The sequence below is a fragment of the Haliotis asinina genome, chromosome 3, assembly GCF_037392515.1.
Source record: "Haliotis asinina isolate JCU_RB_2024 chromosome 3, JCU_Hal_asi_v2, whole genome shotgun sequence".
In the NCBI taxonomy this organism is placed as follows: Eukaryota; Metazoa; Mollusca; class Gastropoda; order Lepetellida; family Haliotidae; genus Haliotis; species Haliotis asinina.
In genome coordinates, this window is record NC_090282.1 from 39,093,490 (window position 1) to 39,116,944 (window position 23,455).

Consider the following 23,455-nt stretch of genomic DNA (forward strand, 5'->3'; position numbering starts at 1 on the left):
AGCTGTTTTTGTTTCATTGAATATACATATAATTAATGTTTTCTCAACTACATTAAATCCAAAAACAGATAAGGACTTTTAAATATTTCTCATACTGAACATTCGTGCAACTTTGCTGTCAAACCCCTGATAGAATGTTAAATGAATTCCCTGAAAAGAAATGTGAATGATCACCTCGAAAGTCAGACTAAAATATCATGAGAGGTGTGAAATATAAGCCCAGTGTTAAAGATAAAATTTGATTACATGTAGTTACATACAGATAAAATATTAGTGATTTGAAACTCGTAGCTATTTATAATAACATTTCCTAAAACTGTGATTACACAATGCCAATTAGAAAGTGGTCAAATGTAACCTGTTATGTTTGGGATTACAATTTCTTAGTAAAGTACTAATTCTTATATTCAGTCCCATCCAGGATTCAAACCCACGCCGTCACAGTCAGGCACCTATCCAACTAAACCACCTCGACTTCCACGTCAGTACGTTTTAATAAAGTCTAAGTTGAATTTATTAAATTTCCGAAAACTGTTGGAAGCGATCGTACAATCTCCAGAACAAGCCCGCATAATCGTCAGAAATTCACTCATGCGAGCCCTCATATTTGAATCACTCACAATGCATGGCAATATCCTTAGTAAAATCAGCAAGGGCAACAGTTCTGATCTTTGTGCTTTCCATATGACGATATATATAATTTTTTTTTCAAGATTTTTTAATACTTCATGCCACTGCCGATTAAAATACTGGGAGTTACATATTTGTCAAAGCACGCTCCTTCTGATTGGTTTGTTGTACCTTCGCACATAACAAGCATCGATAGGAACACGAGTCTTCTTGGATGTTACTAGGGGCAAGTTGTGACGAATGAGCTGCACCAGTCGCTATTCGGTTAGTCCCGGAATAACACGAGTTGGTCACGCATGCAACTCCGCTATTGGTTAACGTTACATTCCATATATGGCAAGTGTTCTCAATTTGAAAGCTGTTCGCATCAAAGTTTCAATTACCGATTTCAGGCAAGTGGTAAGGGATAATCAGTTGGGGTTTTTTCATCAATAAGAAGTGAGGTCATATGCCCCAGTGTTATGTATATGTACTATAGGCCCAAATAATGTCGAAAATATGTGGCATTAATTGTACCCTTCAAGTCGTGAATATAACATTCAATTCCGCGAAATGTTTGATGTTCGGTGACATTCGTGAAACTATTTCAGTTTGTCGAAGTTTGGAAGTAAACACACGATGAAGTTAAAACACCAATACAGACAAACCAGGCTGTTACACCCAATCAAGTTGAGATTAATCCATCCTCAGGATATCAGCAGTGTCGCTTTAAGTTTGTGAAAAAAGCAAAACGTACGAAAATATTATGTTCAAAGGTGGAGGAAGGTGTCCGTCATTTCTACATTGCACATTAAACATTTTAGTTGGAAGATAACAGATTTTATGAATTTGCTTTGCCTGCAGGCAGTCTACAGTATGTTTAAAGACACAATGAAACGCTTTTTCAACAATATATTGGTCTAAAATATATAATTGGACTCACTTTAGCTTTCTATTGATGCAATAAAAGACGTAGTATCCCTAACCACTTGCCCGAAATCGATAACTGAAAATTCGAGGCGACCAGCTTCCAAACAGATAACACTTGCCACATTATATATGGAATGTAAACAATCGCTCCGTACATGGATAACTGTGATCAGTGTTCACGAACAGTGTCTGACCCTCTGACAAATCTGGCAGATTTGGCAATGGTCAGACAGAAGTCCCCAACCTGCTGGCCCCAGTGTCTGACTGAATATATCAGAATGACTTTGTCTAAACTTGTTATATGTGGCATGTGACACTTGTTAACTGTTTATAAATTAATGTTTATGATGTTTGTCTTTATATAATGTTAATAATTTCAATGCCAATTATGAGAAATGTTAAATCTTAAATGTGTGTTTAATTTTATTCTGTGGGTCCTGTGAATTTTCAATGGGTCAGACAGACATCTGAAACTTACAGGACCCAGTGTCCTGTTACTTTGAAACACCATTCGTCAACACTGTGTGATAGGATATTCGTAAGGAGCTCTCAAAACGTAATAACTTTATGAGGTTCGCTTTAAATAAAGTTCGGTCGGTAGAGGGCGCTCTGGTCGATTTTAATGCAGCGTTGCGGTAAGTCATTCGAACTTTTTAATTTCATATTGTTGTCTTAAAACCTTTTTTTCGGAAGACATTATATGTTAGTTTCGCTGATAGTATTAATGAGAAAAATCCAATATTGATTTTTAGAGAAGTGTGGCGTGATAGTGTGCCTTAAATCTCCATGTGGACACTCCGTGGCCTTGTTTACATTATACATATAATATACATGTGTACAATAGACATTCACTTCACCTGATAGATGGCTTCCCGCATGATCAGGCATGGCACTGATGTATCTGGCTGCCAAATTGACTGCTTTATAATTTGGTTTTATGGCTTTTCTATTTCAACTGATACTGTAATGAAGAAATGCGTGTTTCAAGAAACTGCTTTGTACTGTGTAACTTAAATGTGTGTGCAGGCTTGGTGTCGTCCGCTAAAACAATGACGGTGCAACGTATAACGATACGTTTCACTTGAAACGAAACCCGTTTGAGTATTTAAATTGAACATAAACTAGTAGCACTTTAAACGTGCACTTTGTCGGAACCATTGCATAACCGCACCAGCGAAGACAAACAGAGAGAGGGAGAGAGAGAGTTCATTAAATGCACATGTCCACCGATCATTATACACGTGATACATATCAGAAAGTTTAAGATATGACATGAAGCGCCATAAAAGTGACAGAATGGCTACAGAGGTGAACATGTAGAGATGTGAACGCAAGATAAGCATGATGCAAAATACCTCGTACCTTTTCACAACTAAGAATATATACAGGTGTTTGTAGCAATATTATTTTGAGAAGTAAAACTTGTTTTCAGAAGCATATATGAACGGGAGTGAGTGAGTTTAGTTTTACGCCGCACTCAGCAATATTCCAGCCATATGGCGGCGGTCTGTAAATAATCGGAACAGGCAATCCAGTGGAAAAGACAATCCAGTGACCAACAACATGAGCATCGGTCTGCGCAATTGGGAACCGATGACATGTGTCAACCAAGTCAGCGACCCTGACCACCCGATCCCGTTCGCTTCTTTCGACAAACATACAGTCCAGTCCCTCCTGGGTTCCGCGATTCCGCGGTTGCAGAAAAACTCGCGGAATTTGCCTTTCCATGCAGAAAAACGTCTGGTCCGCGGAAAACACATTTTCATGCAGAATCTGTGCAGAATTCGCCAGTTTTCTGCCGCGGAATGTGCTTATTTTAAAACTGAGTGAAAACTGACTGACAGTCGAAATGGCAAGTAGAGTTCATGTCAAAAGTAGGATCGGTTACACATAAAATGAACTGACATATTTACTGTGGCAACATTTTCAAAATAATCATGATTAAAGACACTTTATTTGTAAAGCATGTTTTAGGCATCTTCCAATTACTATTAGATGAATTTGACACTTCAATTACGTTCTCAATTATTGTTGTTTGCATGAAACCGGAAGTTGTTCGTCTGCATCCAAGTTACGAATGAGAGGAGAGAAACAACTTTCAGCGATTGTTTAATTCTTAAACACAGCAAAAGGTGTGGGTGCTTTGTCATCAAACTTAGTCAAGATGTGATGTGTCCTGTCGACGTAACTTTATACCTGTGTGTGAGAATTAAACTATGAAGGCCTGTGTGATGTTTTTCTTGTTTTTTCTAAATGTTTTAACTGCAGAATTTTTTGCAGAATATTGAAAAAAGGGTGCAGAATTTGCTTAAATTTGCCGTGGAATTCTTAAATATTTGCCGCGGAATCCAGGAGGGACTGAATTAGTCGCTTTTTATCGCAAGCATGGGTTGTTGAAGACCTATTCTACCCCGCGACCTTCACGGGTCGTTCTCTCTCTCTCGAGGCAAAATTTTACTCTGATTCGATCATAGGAATGGCACAGAAGGGACACAGACGTTCGTTGCGTGTATGGTTTGAATGGCACCATCTGCAACAGGCTTTACAATGACCAACTCAGACGTTCGTGTGCCATCATGCATGTATATTTCATATTTTCATTGAATCAAATTTAAAAAGGTCAAGTTTACCGATTATATTGGTATTTTTTCTGAGGGATAGTCGAGACTAAAAACAATGCAAAGACCTGTCCGCGTCATACAAAAAGATGTTACTACAAGGTGATAATAGCCAGTAGTGTGTATGATGGTGTGCCTTGCAGAGTCTATTAATTTCGTTTCGCGCAAATGCAATACAGCCGGTATAAATCCAGGGAGCCGTTGTACAGAGAGAGTGAGTGAGTGAGTTTAGTTTTACGCCGCACTCAGCAATATTACAGCTATATGGCGGCGGTCTGTAAATAATCGAGTCTGGACCAGACAATCCAGTGATCAACAACATGAGCATCGATCTGCGCAATTGGGAACCGATGACATGTGTCAACCAAGTCAACGAGCCTGACCACCCGATCCCGTTAGTCGCCTCTTACGACAAGCTGAGTCGCCTTTTATGCCGTTGTACAGAGAGATCTTAGTGCTAAGGTGATCGTAACTCCCATACACTGACATAGACTTACGACTGACGTAGTGCTAAGGTTGTTTTGTACCACGGCGCCTTGCCACAGGCAGACAAGCATGACTTTGAACATCCCCGCCTAGTTTCAGAAATCTTTCGTAAGCCTAAGATTTCGCAACTTTCCTCGAAGCAAACACTGACTTACGGTAGGCGTCGCGCTACGAGAGCTTTGTGAAACGGGGCCCTGGATACGCCTTAGTTCACCCCACGCAATGCTGTGATCGCTTTCTGAACCGGATACAGAGAAACAGTCAGTGAGTTGATATTGAGCGTCACATCGGCAATATTGATGCCAATCCGTGACACCGAGAAACTGACCCTGATAAACAACATTTGTAGCCTAAAAACAAACTCGTCCAATATTACAAACAAAACACACTGTATCTGAAATACAAATCCTTCGATGTGGCAAAGCATGTCCACGAAAAGGCGTTTATATCACCGTGTTACTATTAATTTTGTAAATCCTGAAAGCATACAAATAAATAATGAACAACAAACCACGTTTATAATTCAAGCAGTTACAACAATCATCACACAATGAACGAAAATTAGTCGCCAGCACTTGCCTTATATTTTAGTCGAAATGCTTATAAGGAACGACAAACATATGCACTGATATTTGAGATGCCTATTGTACTTTGAAAGACCCGCTACGATACTGGGCAGAATAGGTTTCCAGCAAACCATGCTTGTCCCAAGAGGCGACTAACGGGATTGGGTGGTGAGGTAGACTGACTTGGTTGACACATCGGTGCCCAATTACGCAGATCGATGCTCATGCTGATGATCAGTGGATTGTCTGGTCCAGACTCAGTATTTACTGACCGCCGTCATATACCTGGAACATTGCTTATTGCGGCGTAAAACTGAACTCACTCTCTGTTGTACCCTAGAAATTGCCCCAGGTGAAACATACACTGTCATCAAACTTTGCAACGCGTTGCGCACAACTAACACGTGTGTCACGTGGCGGTGTTACCTCATAACACCGTCCACACCTGGCGAAGACACTGGCAGTTTGATCAATTTATGAGAGGGAACTATTGAGGCAAGCTAGCAGTTTGGTAAATATAAACAATGCTTTAATGTTCTGGTCAGTGAATCTTTTCTTCGGACTCCGCATGCAAAACCAAAGTCTGCCAACCTGACCTTCCCGCGACCACTTACTACTTACAAACGAGCTTTAGACCTATTAGTTCAGTAGATATTGCCTGAAATCCAGGCATTTAGTATAACAAGCAAATGTTATGACAAAAGGGGCCTAAATGAGCTGCTCGTTGACAATGGAAACCCAACCAAACTTGTAAAATATTTTTTAAAAAATAATTACATTCAGTAAAACAAACCTTTTATATGACAAAATGAACCCAAATGGGGTACTAATACTTCTTGATCACTTTCAACCTTTGGTAAATCCTAAACAAATATGAGAAGTTTCTTAAATAAAATTACATTTAGTAAAATAAACAAATTTTACAATTAAAGAAACCTAAATGGGGTACTTGTTGATCATTGATAACCCCACCAAAATCAACCTTGGGGAAATTGCCTATTGCAGTATTATATACTGTGTAAGGCCATCGGATTGACTTTTTAGGGTGACAAACAAGAGGACAGTTAACAGTGTTAGTTACACGTGGGTATTGTGCCAAATAAGGTTCATGAATCATATGACTGGCTATTGGGGTGAGGTGTTCTTTATTCAGAATCTTAGTACATCATACTAGCCCTGAAGCACACATAACTTTCTTAGAAAGATTTACACATTACATACAGTTGTGCATAGGTATCGAAAGTATTTTATCACAATTGATTCTGTAGTCTGATAATTACACATGTAAATCATACAACATTATAAGCTGTCATGGGATATAACTTCAAAATACATGTCATATATTGTATACATGGAATAAAGCCTAAACACAAGGCCATGTTGTGCTGGTAAATAAGAAGTTACAAACAATTCCTTATGGTGACAATACATTCACCATCACTGATGATCTCCATTCACACAATACAAACAACACTGAATGCATATACACAGGGAAAGCTAAGTACAATGGTTGCGCATGCGCTCATAAAGAAAATTCATCAACATGGCAATACTTTCACCAATTTTCTGCTCTCCACTCACACAGCACACAGAAAACCATTGCACATACATACATTCAGTTAAATGAGGAAAATAGAACAGTACTTACAATGCTAATTGGTTTTACCCGAGTTATAATACAACATGAACATTGGCTTTAATGTAATTTACCAACCTTATCTAGCTTACATCACCAAATATAACAAATTGCCAAATAACATTTAAAATGCACATGAATTAATGAAGTTAACAAATACAAATACACTTGAACATAATTTAGTGTTGAGGTATATGACTGACCAGTTTGATGTTATTTCTCTGCTAGTAGACTGCTAGTATGTTCCCTTCTTGCTGAACTGTTCTAAAACTGTTATTACAGGACACTCAGACTGGTACATGGGACTTATGGGAATTTTAAATTAGCCAGTTGGGAGCGATGAATTATGGGAATTTTAAATTAGCCAATTGGGAGCGATGAATTAGGGTCAGTTGATAAACAATAATCCTGAATGAGACCATACTCTTGCTCCAGCATTGTTCTGAATCATAAACGTAATAGAAACGTTTCAGACAAATGAATGAGTGAGTGAGTTTAGTTCTACGCCGCTTTTAGCAATGTTCCAGCAATATCACGGTGGGGGACACCAGAAAATGGGCTTCACACATTGTACCCATGTCTTCAAACCCGGGTCTTTGGGGTGACGAGCGAACACTTTAACAACTAGGCTACCCAATCGCCCCTCAGATGAATGAAATACATCTAAAATGCTTGATGAACATAATCAAATATCAGTATGATTGAAACATGCATAAACACCAATAACTTTAGAACACTACCACCAACTTTCAATATTTTTGGTGACCATTTTATGCTTTAAATGATTTTTTTATTCTTATTTTACCTGTAACAACATTTTATACAAGATAATTAAAACAGTTCTCAGTAAACAAACCAAACTGACGTATGAAGAAAATGAAAAATGTCATTGCTACAGCAGCACCACATTAACATTTTCTATGACAAGGGCAAGATCCCATTCTAAATTCAGAAAATGGCTAATAATCCTTAAAATGGCCCATTGTCAAGGTTCACTTTCCAAATCCATATCAATTTATCATTGAGTAGTATCTTTGACACAGCAACATACCTGGACATTAACCGATAGCTTAAAATTACTGGCAAACAAGGATAAGTTGGACCAGAGAGAATGTTTTTAAGAGAAGTAGGCAGTGCATGGCAATATATCTTACCTCACACATAAATGTCGCTTTCTGATTGGCTGAGCACTCTTGATCAGTGAACAACATATAATGTAAACCCATTTGGCTTGTGAAAGGGAGAGCAGATGTAGGCTAGTGCATGTGCAGTGCATGACGATGAAATTGTTCATAAGACTCTCACATGGTCGCTGCAGCAAGTACACTTGATTGAGGACAACCTGGGGCCCTTTCACTCACAATGGCGAGTTAGCAACACTCTAATATAGGTCAACTGTCAGGTCAGTGCTCAACTTATCCTTGTTTGCCACTACATACACTATACACGATGTACATTTTAATACATCAGACATTAGCAAGAACATTTAATCTTGTGCTTTACAATGGTGCAACACGACTTTCACTTTCCACAGTTACCACTCTTTGCCTCACCATCAGAAACAGTAAATTGATAAGGGAATGCAGTAACCAGTATGTTGGTATGGGGAAGCAGTTGGCAGTATGTTGGTATGGGGAAACAGTGGGCAGTATGTTGGTATGGGGAAGCAGTTGGCATTATGTTGGTATCGGAGGCAGTTGTTAGTACGTTGGTATGGAGAAGCTGTGGGCAGTATGTTGGTATGGGGAAGCAGTGGGGAGTATGTTGGTATGGGGAAGCAATGGGCAGTATGTTGGTATGTGGAAGCAGTTGGCAGTATGTTGGTATGGGGAAACAGTGGGCAGTATGTTGGTATGGGGAAGCAGTTGGCATTATGTTGGTATCGGAGGCAGTTGTTGGTACGTTGGTATGGGGAAGCAGTGGGCAGTATGTTGGTATGGGGAAGCAGTGGGCAGTATGTTGGTATGGGGAAGCAATGGGCAGTATGTTGGTATGGAGAAGCAGTGGGCAGTATGTTGGTATGGGGAAGCAATGGGCAGTATGTTGGTATGGGGAAGCAGTTGGCAGTATGTTGGTATCGAAGGTAGTTGTTAGTGGGCAGTATGTTGGTATGGGGAAGCAGAAACCAGTATGTTGGTATTGGGAAGCAGTTGGCAGTGTGTTGGTATGGGGAAGCAGTGGGCAGTGTGTTGGTATGGGGAAGCAGTGGGCAGTATGTTGGTATGCGGAAGCAGTGGTCAGTATGTTGGTATGGGGAAGCAGTGGGCAGTATGTTGGTATGGGGAAGGAGTGGGCATTATGTTGGTATGGGGAAGCAATGGGCAGTATGTTGGTATGCAGAAGCAGTAACCAGTATGTTGGTATGGGGAAGCAGTAACCAGTATGTTGGTATTGGGAAGCAGTTGGCAGTATGTTGGTATGGGGAAGCAATGGGCAGTATGTTGGTATGCGGAAACAGTGGGCAGTATGTTGGTATGGGGAAGCAGTGGGCAATATGTTGGTATGGGGAAGCAGAAACCAGTATGTTGGTATTGGGAAGCAGTTGGCAGTATGTTGGTATGGGGAAGCAGTAAGTTGGTATGGGGAAGCAGTTGGCAGTATGTTGGTATGGGGAAGCAGTTGGCAGTATGTTGGTATGGGGAAGCAGTGGGCAGTATGTTGACGAGAGTAAGTTTGTTGGTAAGGGGGTTCAATAACCAGTATACATAAGTTGAAGCAGTAAACTGTATGGTATTTATGGGAATCAAACAGTATGCAGTTAAGTGGAAGCAGTAAGCAATATGACGGTGGGTGGAAACGCAGGAAACACTCAAAGTCTTTCCGCAATATTGGTGTAAATGAGGTAAATTCCTATAGATGCAGGGTCACTTACATATATCCACTCAATATAGACGAAACCATGTCTTTTTGTTGGGGGTACACTTTTCTGACATGACATAAATGTCATGATTCTTTTTTAACGGTGTTTCAAGTTAAGGATGATTGCAACAAGAGTGTTTAAGTACATGTGACTTTTTGTATTGATGTGTTTTGGAAATGGAAAACTTTGTTGTTGAACAATTTGACAAAGGGATGTCAGTTTTCACCCGCTTACTGCATTCTGTACAATTTTCTATTACTTTTTTGAAGTATGAAAACGTGGAAATTTACTGTCTGGACAATATTTAGCAGGTAAAACACATCTGCTTTTCATTGATACTGTAATGAAATAATAATTCATGCCAAAATTCATTATTAATTATAACCAGTACAAGTACATTAGCATTCAGATATCAGGAAATATATAAATATTGAATATTAGTTTCATCATGTATCAGTAATAGCTTAGAGAAAGATTCCAGTCAAAAGTAATAAACCTCATCTTGCAGGCATAATATTGACTACACACTTTCACAGATGTTCTAGTTAAATCCTAGCCTGAGATATTCAGAAGACCACTGTAGGACAATTCATTCAATATGACAAAGATTATGTCTGGACAGTTTAATAAACTGCTTTGATGATGTAAACATGTCATCACCTCATTAGAATGACATTAAGTAAACACCAATGAAGGGTTGTTAAGCCCTGAGGAAGTGCACCTATAGTAATCAAAGCATCCTATTGTAATACCATAAGCATCCAAGCATACAGTTAAAGTGCCAACAAGATTAATGCCACCTGGAATAGGATTAAAAGACTAAATATTCCCTGTCTGGTCATTGAAGTTGTTCTTGTAGGACACATCCCATTTTGTTTATTCTGTAATTCATTGGCTAGTGTAGGTTACACTCATTTTTGTATCAGGAAATCAATCAAAATCTTTGTATTGTTTCAACTATAGTTAAATAGTCATGAACTCATGAACTTTTGTTCATCAGTAGGGTTTACAGTTCCAGCACAAGTCAGATCCAACCCTCAGCCTAGAGGATTGTACTGACTCTCTGTGGCCACCCATCATATTCCATTCTTGTAAATTAAATTGTAATTAGCCTTTTGTGACTTTGGACTCCTTGCTGAGTTAATTCCCCCAAGCAGACCAGCACGTCAGTTGGATAGGGGTTTCACTGGAACCCTAACTTGGACCCAAGACGCTTTTAAATTATAATAATACGTTGTGAATTAATTCTATTCTTTTTAACAAACAGAAAAACATACGAGAATAACATATGCCTATCCAACTCTGCATTCATCAATATGGCCACGGCAGCCATGTATTGTGTAGTGAACGAAAATATTCATTGAAAATTTATATTTGAAATACGTGTTTGACTATCACTGACAACATACTTCACTTGAGCTTTGACTGGATTTGTCCCATAGGCCATCCTTAACATCTAATCCATCACTGAAAGACAATAAAAACCTGTTTGAAAAGTATTAAATAAACTTGGAGACCGTAATTTCAATATCTATCTAACCTGTTAACAATTACATTGATCAAAAATGACTATTAAATGTTACTTCTCAATGCCTTATGCTTTTAACAACTGCCAAAAGTTATTTCCCTACGGCAGCATCACAGGAACCTATAATTCATTTTAAGACACAACTTTGTTATACTAAATGTCCAGGTCAGCTTAATTTCATGTCGATTTCTTCTGGACTTATGTAGGTCGATCGAGCTATAATAGCACATCCGTGGTACGGGCCCTTTAAGAACAACGTGCCGTGGTAATGGCATTGATCCATTCAACTGGAACCGACTTACCAATATTTGAAGCTACTCGCACCACCACCCCTCGCATGGAACTCTGAGCAGGAGAGTGGATTGCATGACTTCCGGTTTGGAAATAGTACTCGTTACACGTATATTTCCGGTTTCCACTAACGTTAAACGAATAAACAAGAAACATCCAGTGTGGGACACATTTATCCGTCGCGCTTATTCAGAAGCTGAATTCTGACACATTCAATACATGTTCATCAGTAATTACTTAATGAAGTGTGTATTCCTTCATATTCCTTCAATAAGTACTATCCGTACTCAATTTGTTGATCACTACTTTCTTGGGATTCCATCGTCAGTGGGTACAATGCAAGAATTGACCCGTATGTAAGTGCATTACTCACGTGGTGATAACCAATCCAGGTTATCATTGCATGTTCGTGTGACTAATGACATATCCTTCCGAAGAGATGCAATGAACATACCACAAAATACATAAACAGTTTCACAAAACACATACAAATTCGAAAAAACAAGGATACACGTACAACTCGTATTGATAAATACACATCAGATTCAGAATTCGGAAAATGTGTGCCACGCTGGGCTTGCATGGGTTTTTGTTTATTATTACCCATGCGGGCGGGGAGATCCCGTGTAACACCTTTTCGATACAGTACCTGACCGTAAGTATTCGTGATTATGACGTTCACGATGTCAAGCCACGGGCAGAGGAGGGAAACTCAAAACAGCGTAATTCGATAACGTTTGTAAGTTTTAGCTTAATATTTAGTCAGTTGATCCTTCTTTTGCACACATCCTGTACACGGTCAGGTGAAGTCCGAGTTATGTCTCCAACATAATCCAGCCAGAGATCTTCTTTCACACGCATAATTTCTACGTTACGTTCGCAGGTGTGTTGATGCGACGTGCAATGGGCTGCACCTACCTCTTAAAATATCTTAAGATATTTTTCAGTTATATTGAGATCGGGGGACTCAAGGGACTATTGTTCTGTGTCAATACTTCCATTTTCTTCTTTGTGTTTTTCACAATTCTGGCCCCATGTACGGGAGTATTCTCGTCAATGAATAAATTGGGTTTGTTTGCATAATGAATATAATTGGCCAAAGATTGATTTCAATGATGTCTATATTCTTTGCAACATTGACGTTTCCATTTACTGGACAGTTCCAGTAACAGTTCCAATTATTCCCCTAGGAGGTGACACACCCCCATGTCATGAAAGACACTTTACATTGCGGGGGCCGACACACTAAATGCGACCAGTTTACATCATCGCTCTTGCACCACACGTATACACACGCTTGACACCCCCAATAACAACCTGACTTTCGTCACAAAAATATATTTACTCCAATTGAAATTCCTGCGTTCCCGACACCACAATCTGCGTTTAGATATGTGCAAATGTGTAAAGTATTGGCTACGTGTGATAACACTGGCCCCAAACAGATACTCATACCGGTGTTATGATACGCTTTTATCGACGTCAGACCGGAGACGGAGCAATTGGTCAAACAACATACGAAATCTTCTATTTAGATACGGATTCGGGCATGTATGGCTTAGTCAAGAAGTTGGTAATCACGACCTACTTACGAACATTTTCAAACAACAGTTATTGGATACCTCGACTCAAATGTGGCACGAACGCATTGACAGTGAGTTAAAGTGTGAGCATCATTTATCTGTAGTAACAACACCTATCCAAAGACGGATCTTAACTAAATTTCGAAGTGGCCGTATGAACATTTTAGTGAGGAAACTAAGAAGAGGACAGAACACTGTAAATGATCTCGATATATTGTGTAGGACCTGTTTGTCCCTTAATGAGAGCCATATATTGTACAACTGCATCATAATTACAGATGTGAGAAAGAACTCTCCTCAAAGAAAAACGATGGGCATTACATATCTATTTATGCACTCTTCAATTCTCGAAAAGCCAAAACCATTCATAATTTAGCTAAGCATCCTTTCAGTGTGTTTAAACAACGAGGAAAACTGTAAACTCTAATTTACTGTTAAACTGATTATGGACGTTTCATGAATATGTTCAGTGGGTCGCATGGCCTTTAATACAAATAAACATCTATCTATTTTCGTTAAATATAGTTGTAATATTTCCCAATGTGGTACGACTATTGTGCTTGTCATACTTGATCAATGACGTTCGATCAGTGAATAGTCTTCTTCAGCTTGTTTTCGCTGAACCAGTGGCTTGATATTTTGTTGACACACGCTTTATGGTTGACCAAGATCTATCATACAGCTGAGCAATTTCTGTAATTTTTCTGTCATCTTTGTATAATTTTACAATTCGTCCACCTCAGTTGTCATTTCACGTGATTTACGACCCATTGGTGCAACCGATTGCCAGAGCGGAAGTAAGCAGGTAGACGACAATGTGTAGGCTTGTCACGTGACAGGCACATGACAGGGAAGCCATTTTTAGAAAATTGAACACCGAATGTATCTCGCGGTGCGATTCAAATGGGCACACTCGTTTTAGCAAAAACAAAATCATTTCCAAAATCACGAATACTTATGGCCTAGCACTGTGTTTGCACAATGTGCAATTCGGTGATTCTAGGTGTTGATTGGTCAACTAAGAAGAAAAGAGATATGATATGATATAAATAAACTGGTTGAATGAACTACTTTTTCATGATCCAAGTTCATTGACAAATTGATAATTAGAACGTGCTGTACTCACACACTCTGAAAACTGAATACTCTTTTACAGTAGTGTTTTCAAATAAATAAGCTTGTTTATTTGAATGATTGAATTGATTAATAAACAGTAACTGTTGCTCTTCAGTTAATGAGAAGCAACATCAGTCCAAAATGTTGTCAAACCCTTGGGACGCCACCACCCTGCCTACTCATCCTCTGCCCCAGACTGCCACCAGACACGCCACCGTCTTTGTCGCATGCCGTAAATCTTTGCTACGTGTACATACATTATTCTCAGCTGCAGTTTACTTTGAACATTAGTTCAGCTCGCGCATATTTCTCGTAATCAGTTGTACCTCGTTGGTTATGCTCTAATTCGTCTAACGTTAGTGGAAAGCAAAAAAAAAAACAAACACGTGTAACGAGCACTATTACCAAACCGGAAGTTATGCAGTCCACATGCACTCTGGCGCAGGGATAACTTAGCATAAGGTCACTGCCACACACTAATTTGCACATCACGTGACCGGACTTTTCTCTTGTTTGTGAACAAATGCGCACATTTGTAAACTGGCATAACGCAAGCGATTCGGCGAAGTTTTCATACTGTTTTACATTGTTACGTAAATATTCTTCTACAAATGCGTCAATACGGTTTATGACAATACATACTTTTATTTCAAACCGGCTGCATCGTTTGTTCTCCATAAGGCTTTGATGACAGCGGGTGGAGCCGTACAACCCATGTAAACAAAGGATCGCTGCGCAAATCGAAATAGTGTTACACGTTTTAGGATAATTTCTCAGTGACACTGAACCATTTTAACAACGATAATTAATTAGATGTGTAGACTCATAAAAATTAAAACAGTCATGAAACGTACACATTACTGTGCAAGATGTGCCGAATTGTCACATCTTTCTGGCCTGTATAGAATGCCCGGGCAGAGGTACTATGCTGGCTCGCCGCATGGAACTCTGGGAAGGAGAGTGTATGCAGTCGTCAAGTTCAGCCGTTCGCGGGTGGGACTCCAAGTTTCGGTGTATATTTTCAGTTTTCAGGTGTAGTATTTTGTCTCCCAGGTGTAATTTTCTTTAGGATTCTGTAGGTTAGCAGCTCATATATAAGAAAACAAAAACCGCCAGGGATTGTGGTGCAAGTAGCTTCAAATATTGGTAAGTCGATTCTAGTCGAATGGAGCAATGCCATGATCGCGGTGCTGAAAGTTGTTCTTAAAGGGCCCGTTCCATGTATGTGCTATTACATATAGCTTGATCGACCTATTGGCCTAAAGTTCGTTTCAACTATTTTAGCAAGATCTAACTATAATAGCTCTTTTCTGGGTCTCCTCGGCTTGGTAATTTACCACTGATAAGAAATTTTCGGCAACAGATAAAGCCCTCGTGAACACTGGCCATGACTAAGATGTACGCGACAGGACTGATTGTCGTCAGCCTGCTGATGGCCAGTTCGGACGCCCTCATCGCGAGCTGTAACATTGACAACACCCTCTGCACGAACCCAACACCTCCCAAGTTGGATATCTCCTACTCCGGACACCAGATCACCTGTAACACTGTTCAGCAAATTGGAGACGTTACCCAGGTGCCACGTATCAATTTCCAACAAGGGAGGGAAGTAAGTATTGAAATATTGAACTGCGGTGAAAATGCGCCGCAGGTATTTGTAAATGAATAATGTGATAGTTTTGCTTTTTAGTGCTCTTATCTGTTGATTTCAATATGGCTCCTAGATTAAAAGGCTGGGTGTCTGGTTGGATGTGAACCTCTGACCCAGATACTCGCCTCTTGGGACAAGCATACACACACTAACGGTAAAAGGCAATTATAACGGGATCGGGTGGTCAGGCTCACTGACCTGGTTGACACATGTCATCGTATCACAGTTACGTAGACTGATACTCATGCTGTTGATCACTGGATTGTCTGGTCCAGACTTGATTATTTACACTCCGCCGCCATTAACAGCATTTTAGAAAATGAAGTATCTTCCTCTACTGGAATCCACGGTTCAGTCAGGACATTATCCTAACCAAAAGACATTATAAAAAACAGTCTCCTTCCTTGACCCTGTGAGGGTCAGGCTTGTTAGTGGGGTGACGCCATACGAGAGACGTGTGGCACGAGATGACTGACCGTGGGACCACAGGGCAGGTTAAGGCGAAGGTCGTCAATGGCGAACAGGCAGGACATAATCCTGTTTGCTATGAATAAATGTACCTAAACTCATTATGATAGTAAGGTGTAAGTGTGTCCGAAAGAATGGCGATTAGCACTTACAGGTGCCATCGGCTCAACATGTTTTGGTGCACGTCGTTTGTATGTACAGTGAAATAAACAAGAAAATTGGTGAGTTACCCCTACAAATTCTGAGCTGTGATTTTGGCTTTGAATCGGGAAATCACGAAGGCTCTAGCTTACAAAGTACTGCATCAATTCTTGTGCTGTTTGTCTCATTTTGTAGGTATAAGTCTATTGGTTTGAAATGTGGGCATACTTTAAAAGGGATAGCTACAGCAATCGTTGTTGAATTGTCCGAGAAACGAACTTGATGTGTTGACCGCATTTCATCCCTTCCTTTAATACAATGCTAAGACCCCCTTGGTAACAGTACTGACCTTGAGGGCAGTTTCTAGCACAGGACTACAGACACAGTAGTTTTAAGAGGTGCATTATACCATGGAGCAGAATGGATGTAACCCAAATACTAACCAGTGGTTGATAGCGTGAGCACCGGGTTTTCCGCTCTCTGCCATATTTTGTATCAAATACAGTACTGTGCACTGACCCCAGTGAATAGAAATGTTCGTACTCTATATGCGTCACTCAGTCTGATTCGCGAGCACACCACAAAGCAAGACGTTGGTTGAATACATGTAGTTTTAAACATACGTGAACATTCTCTTGGTGTGGATTAACTGTTAACCGCTCAGTATTATAACAAAACCCAGCGAGCTGTCTCACAGAAGCGAAGAAAATGAAATCTTGTTTGACGTGTTTCATGTCAGGGAGAAAGCTACATCCTAGTGTTCGTCGATCCAGACGCTCCATACCCGTGCGCAAACTCCGACGGTAGCAGCTTCCTCCACTATGCCGCTGTTGTGACCCAGGTAAGCGCAGCTATGGTATTAACCTGGCTGCAGCTAGTAAGGCAATATTGTTTAACGACATAATGTTTGTTTCTATGCATGATTGACCCATTTTAGCGGTCGTGCTGGGCCGTTTGTGTTCTCTCCTTAACTCACTAATCATCTGGGGCTGCAGCGTCAACGTGTCCTTGTGAGCTTGTGTTGTGTAATATTATGTATGCCCGGAAAACCAACCTAACAGTTTCTACTGCTGAGATGGTATTTGCCGTTGACGTTATGATTTAATCAATACTTATTTTGTTTCGCAGGGGAATGGCGAATTGCAGCCATCACAAGTATTAGTTAGTAAGTATTTGTGAAAATCAGATATCGCTATAATAAGCAATTCTAAGTGTCTACATATTCTTGAATAGGTTTCTTCTGAGAGCGTATGTTACTCCCGAAACATTCAAAGTAAATCTAAACTTGCCAGATTTTTTAAACATAATAATTCTGTGATTTTAATTAATAGCTAAATTCGACAGTCGCTCCAATCGCTAGTGCCTTTACTGATGGTATAAATCCAGCTAGGGTCCATGCAGTACTCGACTATGGTGATCTTCTTCAGTTGTTTATATTCAGGCCAAGTTTATATTGGTATCATTCACAAATAGTTTCCTATTTTTAGATATATATTTCAACTAGTTTTAACTCATTTTTTTATAATCTAGTAATTTTACTGCCCTTCGTTGATATTATATGTATTTAGAATTTAGAACTAGTTTTAGTCACGATATGGTTGAATTATTGCCGATGTGACTTTAAATCTTAACTCACTCACTCACTCACTTTGCAAAGTTCGTGATGGTTCCACAAAGTAGAGCACCCTTCTTCTCCACTGTCTGATCTGCGTGTTTACGCACGGTCTGTTGATAATGAGCAAGCCTCACAGAGTCGCCCGAATCCATTTCCTGCATTTACTAATTGTAATCTGTCAGTATTTGACATGTACTACCCACCAAAATTTTAGACTCACTCAAAGCACTCACTAAATGTTGCATGATATATATTACAGTCAATGTCTACAATCAGGCACTGTGTACAATGACTGAAATAACCAGTCAGTGTGTATGTATGTTGCCTGATTAATTAACCCAATTATTGTAGCAGACTTACTGATTGTTGAACAGGGATTGTTGAGAGGACAAGGTTAGCATGGGTTTCGTTCTGTGATCAGTAAGGCTTCTTTTGATAAAGTCATAATATTTACTCAAAGGGTGGTAACCCGTAAAGATCCGGGTTAGAATTGATTTTCAGTAACCCAAGCTTGTCGAAAGAGTCAACTAACGGGATCGGGTGGTGAGCTTCCTGACTTGGTTGGCAGGTGTTATCGTACTCCAAATTTGTAGATCGATGCTTATACTGTTGATCACTGGTTTGCCTGGTCCAGACTCGATTGTTTACAGACTAACGCCAATTAGCTGGAATGTTGCTGACTGCGGTGTAAAACTCACTCACTCATTGGACGGTGAGCCGCAGACGACCCATAGATAGAGCACGAGAAATGGTCTCCACATATGTGAATACATATGCATAATAAAACAAAGAAGAGGACACACATTATAACAACACTGCGACTTGGATATATTTTAGGAGAACGTGCATGAGATCTTCCAGGAGACATTTCTACAAGAGGCGATCTCACACTTTTGAGACCAAACATGATGACAACTAAAGGGTTAACACATAAGCTTCACCTATTACTTTTATCATGAAAACAGGTTTATTTATTATGTTTCTCTTAAACGTTTTATGGCTTCTTTACTACAAGAACAATGTCGCATGTTAATGAAGTAGAGAGATTATTTGCATCCGTGTGAAACCTTGAACCAAGCTGATACTAAAAACCGACTATGCCCATACCCTGAGCTTCACCATCAGCAGCCTCTGTTGACACAAGGTCTGCCCATTGTCCAGACTTGGGTCTGCGTCTGTTTTCATGACCACTCATTCATCTGACCAGAATGTGATCTTTTCGCCGTTCCCGTATTCTTATCTGAAGGAGAATGACAAGGCGAGATGTCGGACGCATGTATAGTTTTCTCTCTGCTTATTATACTGGTGTCTAATGGCAGGCAGTCTTGTTCTGACTCAGGCTCAGTCTGTTTCCAATATGGTATGAGCGATAGATGCGATTCTCGAAAACACCTATAATGATTATGAATATTTGTCACAGGGATAGCCTTTTATGACTAGTGTGAACATAGATGCTCTGATCGATTTTTGATTATGACAGCATTTGACAAGGATAGGTATAAAGCGTTTGAAGAGAGAACGAGTAGGCATTGTTTCAAGACTCTCAGATACTATGGGAATGTTCGAGACATAATGGACGACAGGTTTGTTCAGCGAGTCGGCTTCTCTGGCCATTCATCCCAGGATGGCGTTGTACAAGTAGCCATAGCGTTAAATCTGTGTCAGGAACCGGGGGTTACGGTGCATTACCCCCAAAGATAGTTTTATACCACTGCACGTACTGTACGGTATCCCCAAATATAAAGCTGAACGTACGGTAGTTCTCTATAGCGCAACATTTGGACACAAGAATGTACCCCCCAATTTTGTTCTGTGGTAGTTTCTATCTGTATCCTAGTAAGTACTTCCTTATATGGATGCATACTATTCCTTATTCTGTCCAAACCAAAGATCGAACTACTATCTGTTAAATGGCATAAAAACAACGCACCTTTCCCATGCACGACCGAATTATCCGTCACAGACTGTATGTTTAGTTCAGGCGACTTTGCGACCACCAGCCTCATGAATATTCTCAGGGCACCTATTTAAGATGCTGTTATGTACATTTTGTTCAGTTCTCATCCCAAGAATACCAAGAAACCTCGCATCCTCAATTCTCTGCATTTAAGGAGATCACTATGTACTTGTGTATCAGCAATGCAGTCTTAAGTGTTAAATAACTTGCAAGAATGTTATGTTAATAAATAAAAAGATATCGGAAAGTCACATATGAAGGTGGCACGATAAAAGTATAACAAAAAATTATGAATACTTTATTGTCTGCAGAAAACATTCCGTTTAACATTCGTGTGGACTCTCCATGGCTTCTTATACAGAACGTTTAGCCACGAGACAAAATTATTTTGAGCATTGCCAACGGGATAGGTTATGCATGAAACATTTGTTTATGCCTGACCAAATTCAACGTATCAACGACATATCCATACACATAATGTATGCAATCGTCATTCATTTAATTGGAAATCTGGTTGACGCGTGATCGTGTCCCATTTGCGCACATCGATGCTCATGCTGCCGATCTCTTGATTGTCTGGTCCAGACTCAATTATTTATAGACCGCCGCCATATAGCTGGAATGTTGCTGAGTGCGGCGTAAAACTAAACTCCCCCATTGCAAGTCTGATACTAGTATATGGTATCCCGCGTGAGCAGCCATCTCATGGAAAACTACTTGAGAAACATTGGTCTCTATACCATGCATTGTCGCTTTGTATATGTGTGACAAATTCGTACATCTAATATCAGTGTAAACTGTCCGATGAAACCGGTCATGCCGGAGTTACTAATAGTATTGTATAATGGACAATGTGTAAATGGTCAAAGCATACAGATAAATCAACGCACGCAGTTATATCGAACTAATGAGTGTAGTGTCGCACATAAATGTCGTTTTGTGGCTGTCCGATCGCTGTTGTATTATTTTCATTATGCCTGCTTGAAAGAGATAAACATTTGGTACTTCGTGGTGTAATTTTCTTGTCGAATAACTTTGAATCGCGTATGTTGTAATTGGTGAAATTACCGATGTTTTGTGAATGGAAATCGGGGGAAGGGAGATAACTGTAAATCTGTGTTTCTTGTCTGTAAAAGCGAGAACTACGAACAGATTTGTACCTGTGCTTCAAACAATTTATAAATAACATTGACGTGTTCGGTAAAATAATTAAGTACGTTGTTCACGATGTACCCTCGATGTTTGTTTGTCCCCATCTTTTGGTCCCGTGCACTGGTATATTTAAGTTGAAATTCTAAAACGAACTACAGCTGTTACGGACTGTGCTAGTCTCTTGGCCTACCATTGGCATCGTGAATATTGGGTGAAGTTTTATTTTATACAATTCTCCTCCCGGCAAGACGGCCAACCCTTGCATCCGCAATTCCCTATATTCAAGACTGCCACTGTGTGCTTGTGTATTACGCGTACAATAACTGATATGACAAAGACATCTTGAAATGCTTGTGATTAAAATACAATATTTGTGTTGCACATCTAGATTACCATGGCCCACACCCACCAAGAGGCACACACCGGTACCAGTTCTATGTCTTTCCCTGGGCATCCAATCAAAGGCCGGTGCTCCACAACACGGACCAGTCGAGAAGCCACTTCAAGCTCAACCAGTTCAAGTCGGAAAACAGTTTGAATGAACCTGTTGCGGTGTTTCAGTTCAAAGTGCCGCGCGCATAGTCTCCATTTCAGACATTACCAAGCTGTACTGATCTATTAAAGGACCTCTTAAAAACATATCGATTAAGGTTGTGTGTGTTCGCGAGATTAGTAGAAGTAGGCAAATGTGCAATTCGTTTCATGGTAATCCCCGCCAATATTCCATCAATATAGCTGCGGCCAGTAGATAATGGAGTCTTGACCAGACATCCAGACTTGACAATCGGTACATTCGACCAGAATCACTGACATGCATCGGACAAGTCAGTCAAGCCAACCTGTTGTAGTCAGACCACCCGATCCGGGATGTCGCCTCTTACAAGCTTCGACTCGCTGAAAACCCGAGTCTAAACAGTATCCTCCCATTTGTTACACATGGGATCGGAGTTGCAATTGTTACACACCCCAGTGCACATAAGGACACAGACCACTGCACATACGCACTACGTATTAGTGAAGAATGGGATAGCCCATACTCGATACAGGTATATATTCAAAGACAACACAACACAACTAATTAGCACTACATATCATTTTATTTTAATTTAATTGCATTTGCTTGCAAACTGGTTTAATTTAGCACATAGATTTCAAATAACAAGAGTTTCAACAAAGCTTAATGAAATGTCCGATGGCATCAAGGAAGTTAAGTGGTGTCCTGGTACCCTGGTGAAGCTGGTCCTTCAGTCACGGGGTTCTGTTCTCCAACTCCTTGTACAATCGCTTTCTGGTAGGAGGAGCTGCACAGAAGTCGATCTGAGACAGCTTGGCCCAATCTGAAAAATCTTCTGTAGGTTGTCATATATCTATCAGAAAGCCGTGCGTACACTAGGGCGTAGGTAGAGTTATGGTCTCGAGCATGGACCATATAAACCTGTTCCCATAAAGATCTCAGTAACGAATATGTCGTCTAGTAAAGAACATGTCATGCATATTGGTTTTGTGTATCTTTTCCCCAGGAGGATCGAAATGTTTCAGTTATGACGCACGTTATGAACTTGGACAATCGGTATTACACTTCCAGGCTCTCTCGGAAAGTGTCTGTTTAGTAGGTGATTTCAGTGCTAAGACTGACATATCGCGTGAATATTGTTGTGTAGATGAGCTCATCACGGATGATTTAGACATCGACTTGTCAGATATTGGAAATGATTGTGATCCTGAAACTGTTTTATACATCCCCCACGTGTTCAATGTGTGAAGCCCATTTCTGGTGTCTCCTGTCGTGACATTGCTGGAATATTGCTAAAAGCGACGTAACACCTCACTCACTCAATGTAATTAGATTAGGGAAAAAACAGTTCTTTATAGGCACAATCAATTTCAGCAAACGTTACACAAATCGACATCAGTTGACAGCTGTAACATCGGTTATCGACATGTTAAGCTATAGGATTCAACTGGACGTAGATTATTTAGAACACAGTGTTTCAGTACATTTAGGAAAGCTGCACCTTAATTAATTGCAAAATGGCATTGAATCACCTAACTGTCCTCGCATCACCTGGTTTGCAGCGCCCTCTGGCTGAGATGATTGTTTCAATCGACTGTTATTTATTCGTTTTAAAAACTGAGGTTTCTTTTCATTGTGATGAACAGATTTCTCGGTGGACTGTCTACCAGGAGGTAACAATCACGTGTTGCCCAGTCTCGCCTCAGATGCCTCCAATAGCTATGTACAGTGGCC

General features: G+C 40.1%; 1 protein-coding gene across 1 annotated transcript; it reads left to right on the forward strand.

Annotated features, from left to right (window-relative positions):
- Nucleotides 1-15,166: 15,166 nt before the first annotated feature.
- LOC137276824 (uncharacterized) lies at nt 15,167-21,846 on the forward strand. The gene is made up of 5 exons (XM_067808470.1): nt 15,167-15,255; nt 15,587-15,832; nt 17,223-17,324; nt 17,612-17,648; nt 21,596-21,846. Exons 2-5 carry the CDS (start codon nt 15,611-15,613, stop codon nt 21,787-21,789), a joined length of 555 nt encoding a protein of 184 aa, XP_067664571.1. The 5' UTR covers nt 15,167-15,255; nt 15,587-15,610; the 3' UTR covers nt 21,790-21,846.
- The last annotated feature ends 1,609 nt before the right edge of the window (nt 21,847-23,455 follow it).

Coding starts and splice junctions, on each gene's coding strand:
- LOC137276824 (XM_067808470.1), top strand. CDS start 15,611: ATGACTAAGATGTACGCGACAGGACTGATTGTCGTCAGCCTGCTGATG. Junction 15,833..17,222: donor ATTTCCAACAAGGGAGGGAA/GTAAGTATTGAA, acceptor GTTTCATGTCAG/GGAGAAAGCTACATCCTAGT. Junction 17,325..17,611: donor ATGCCGCTGTTGTGACCCAG/GTAAGCGCAGCT, acceptor TTTGTTTCGCAG/GGGAATGGCGAATTGCAGCC.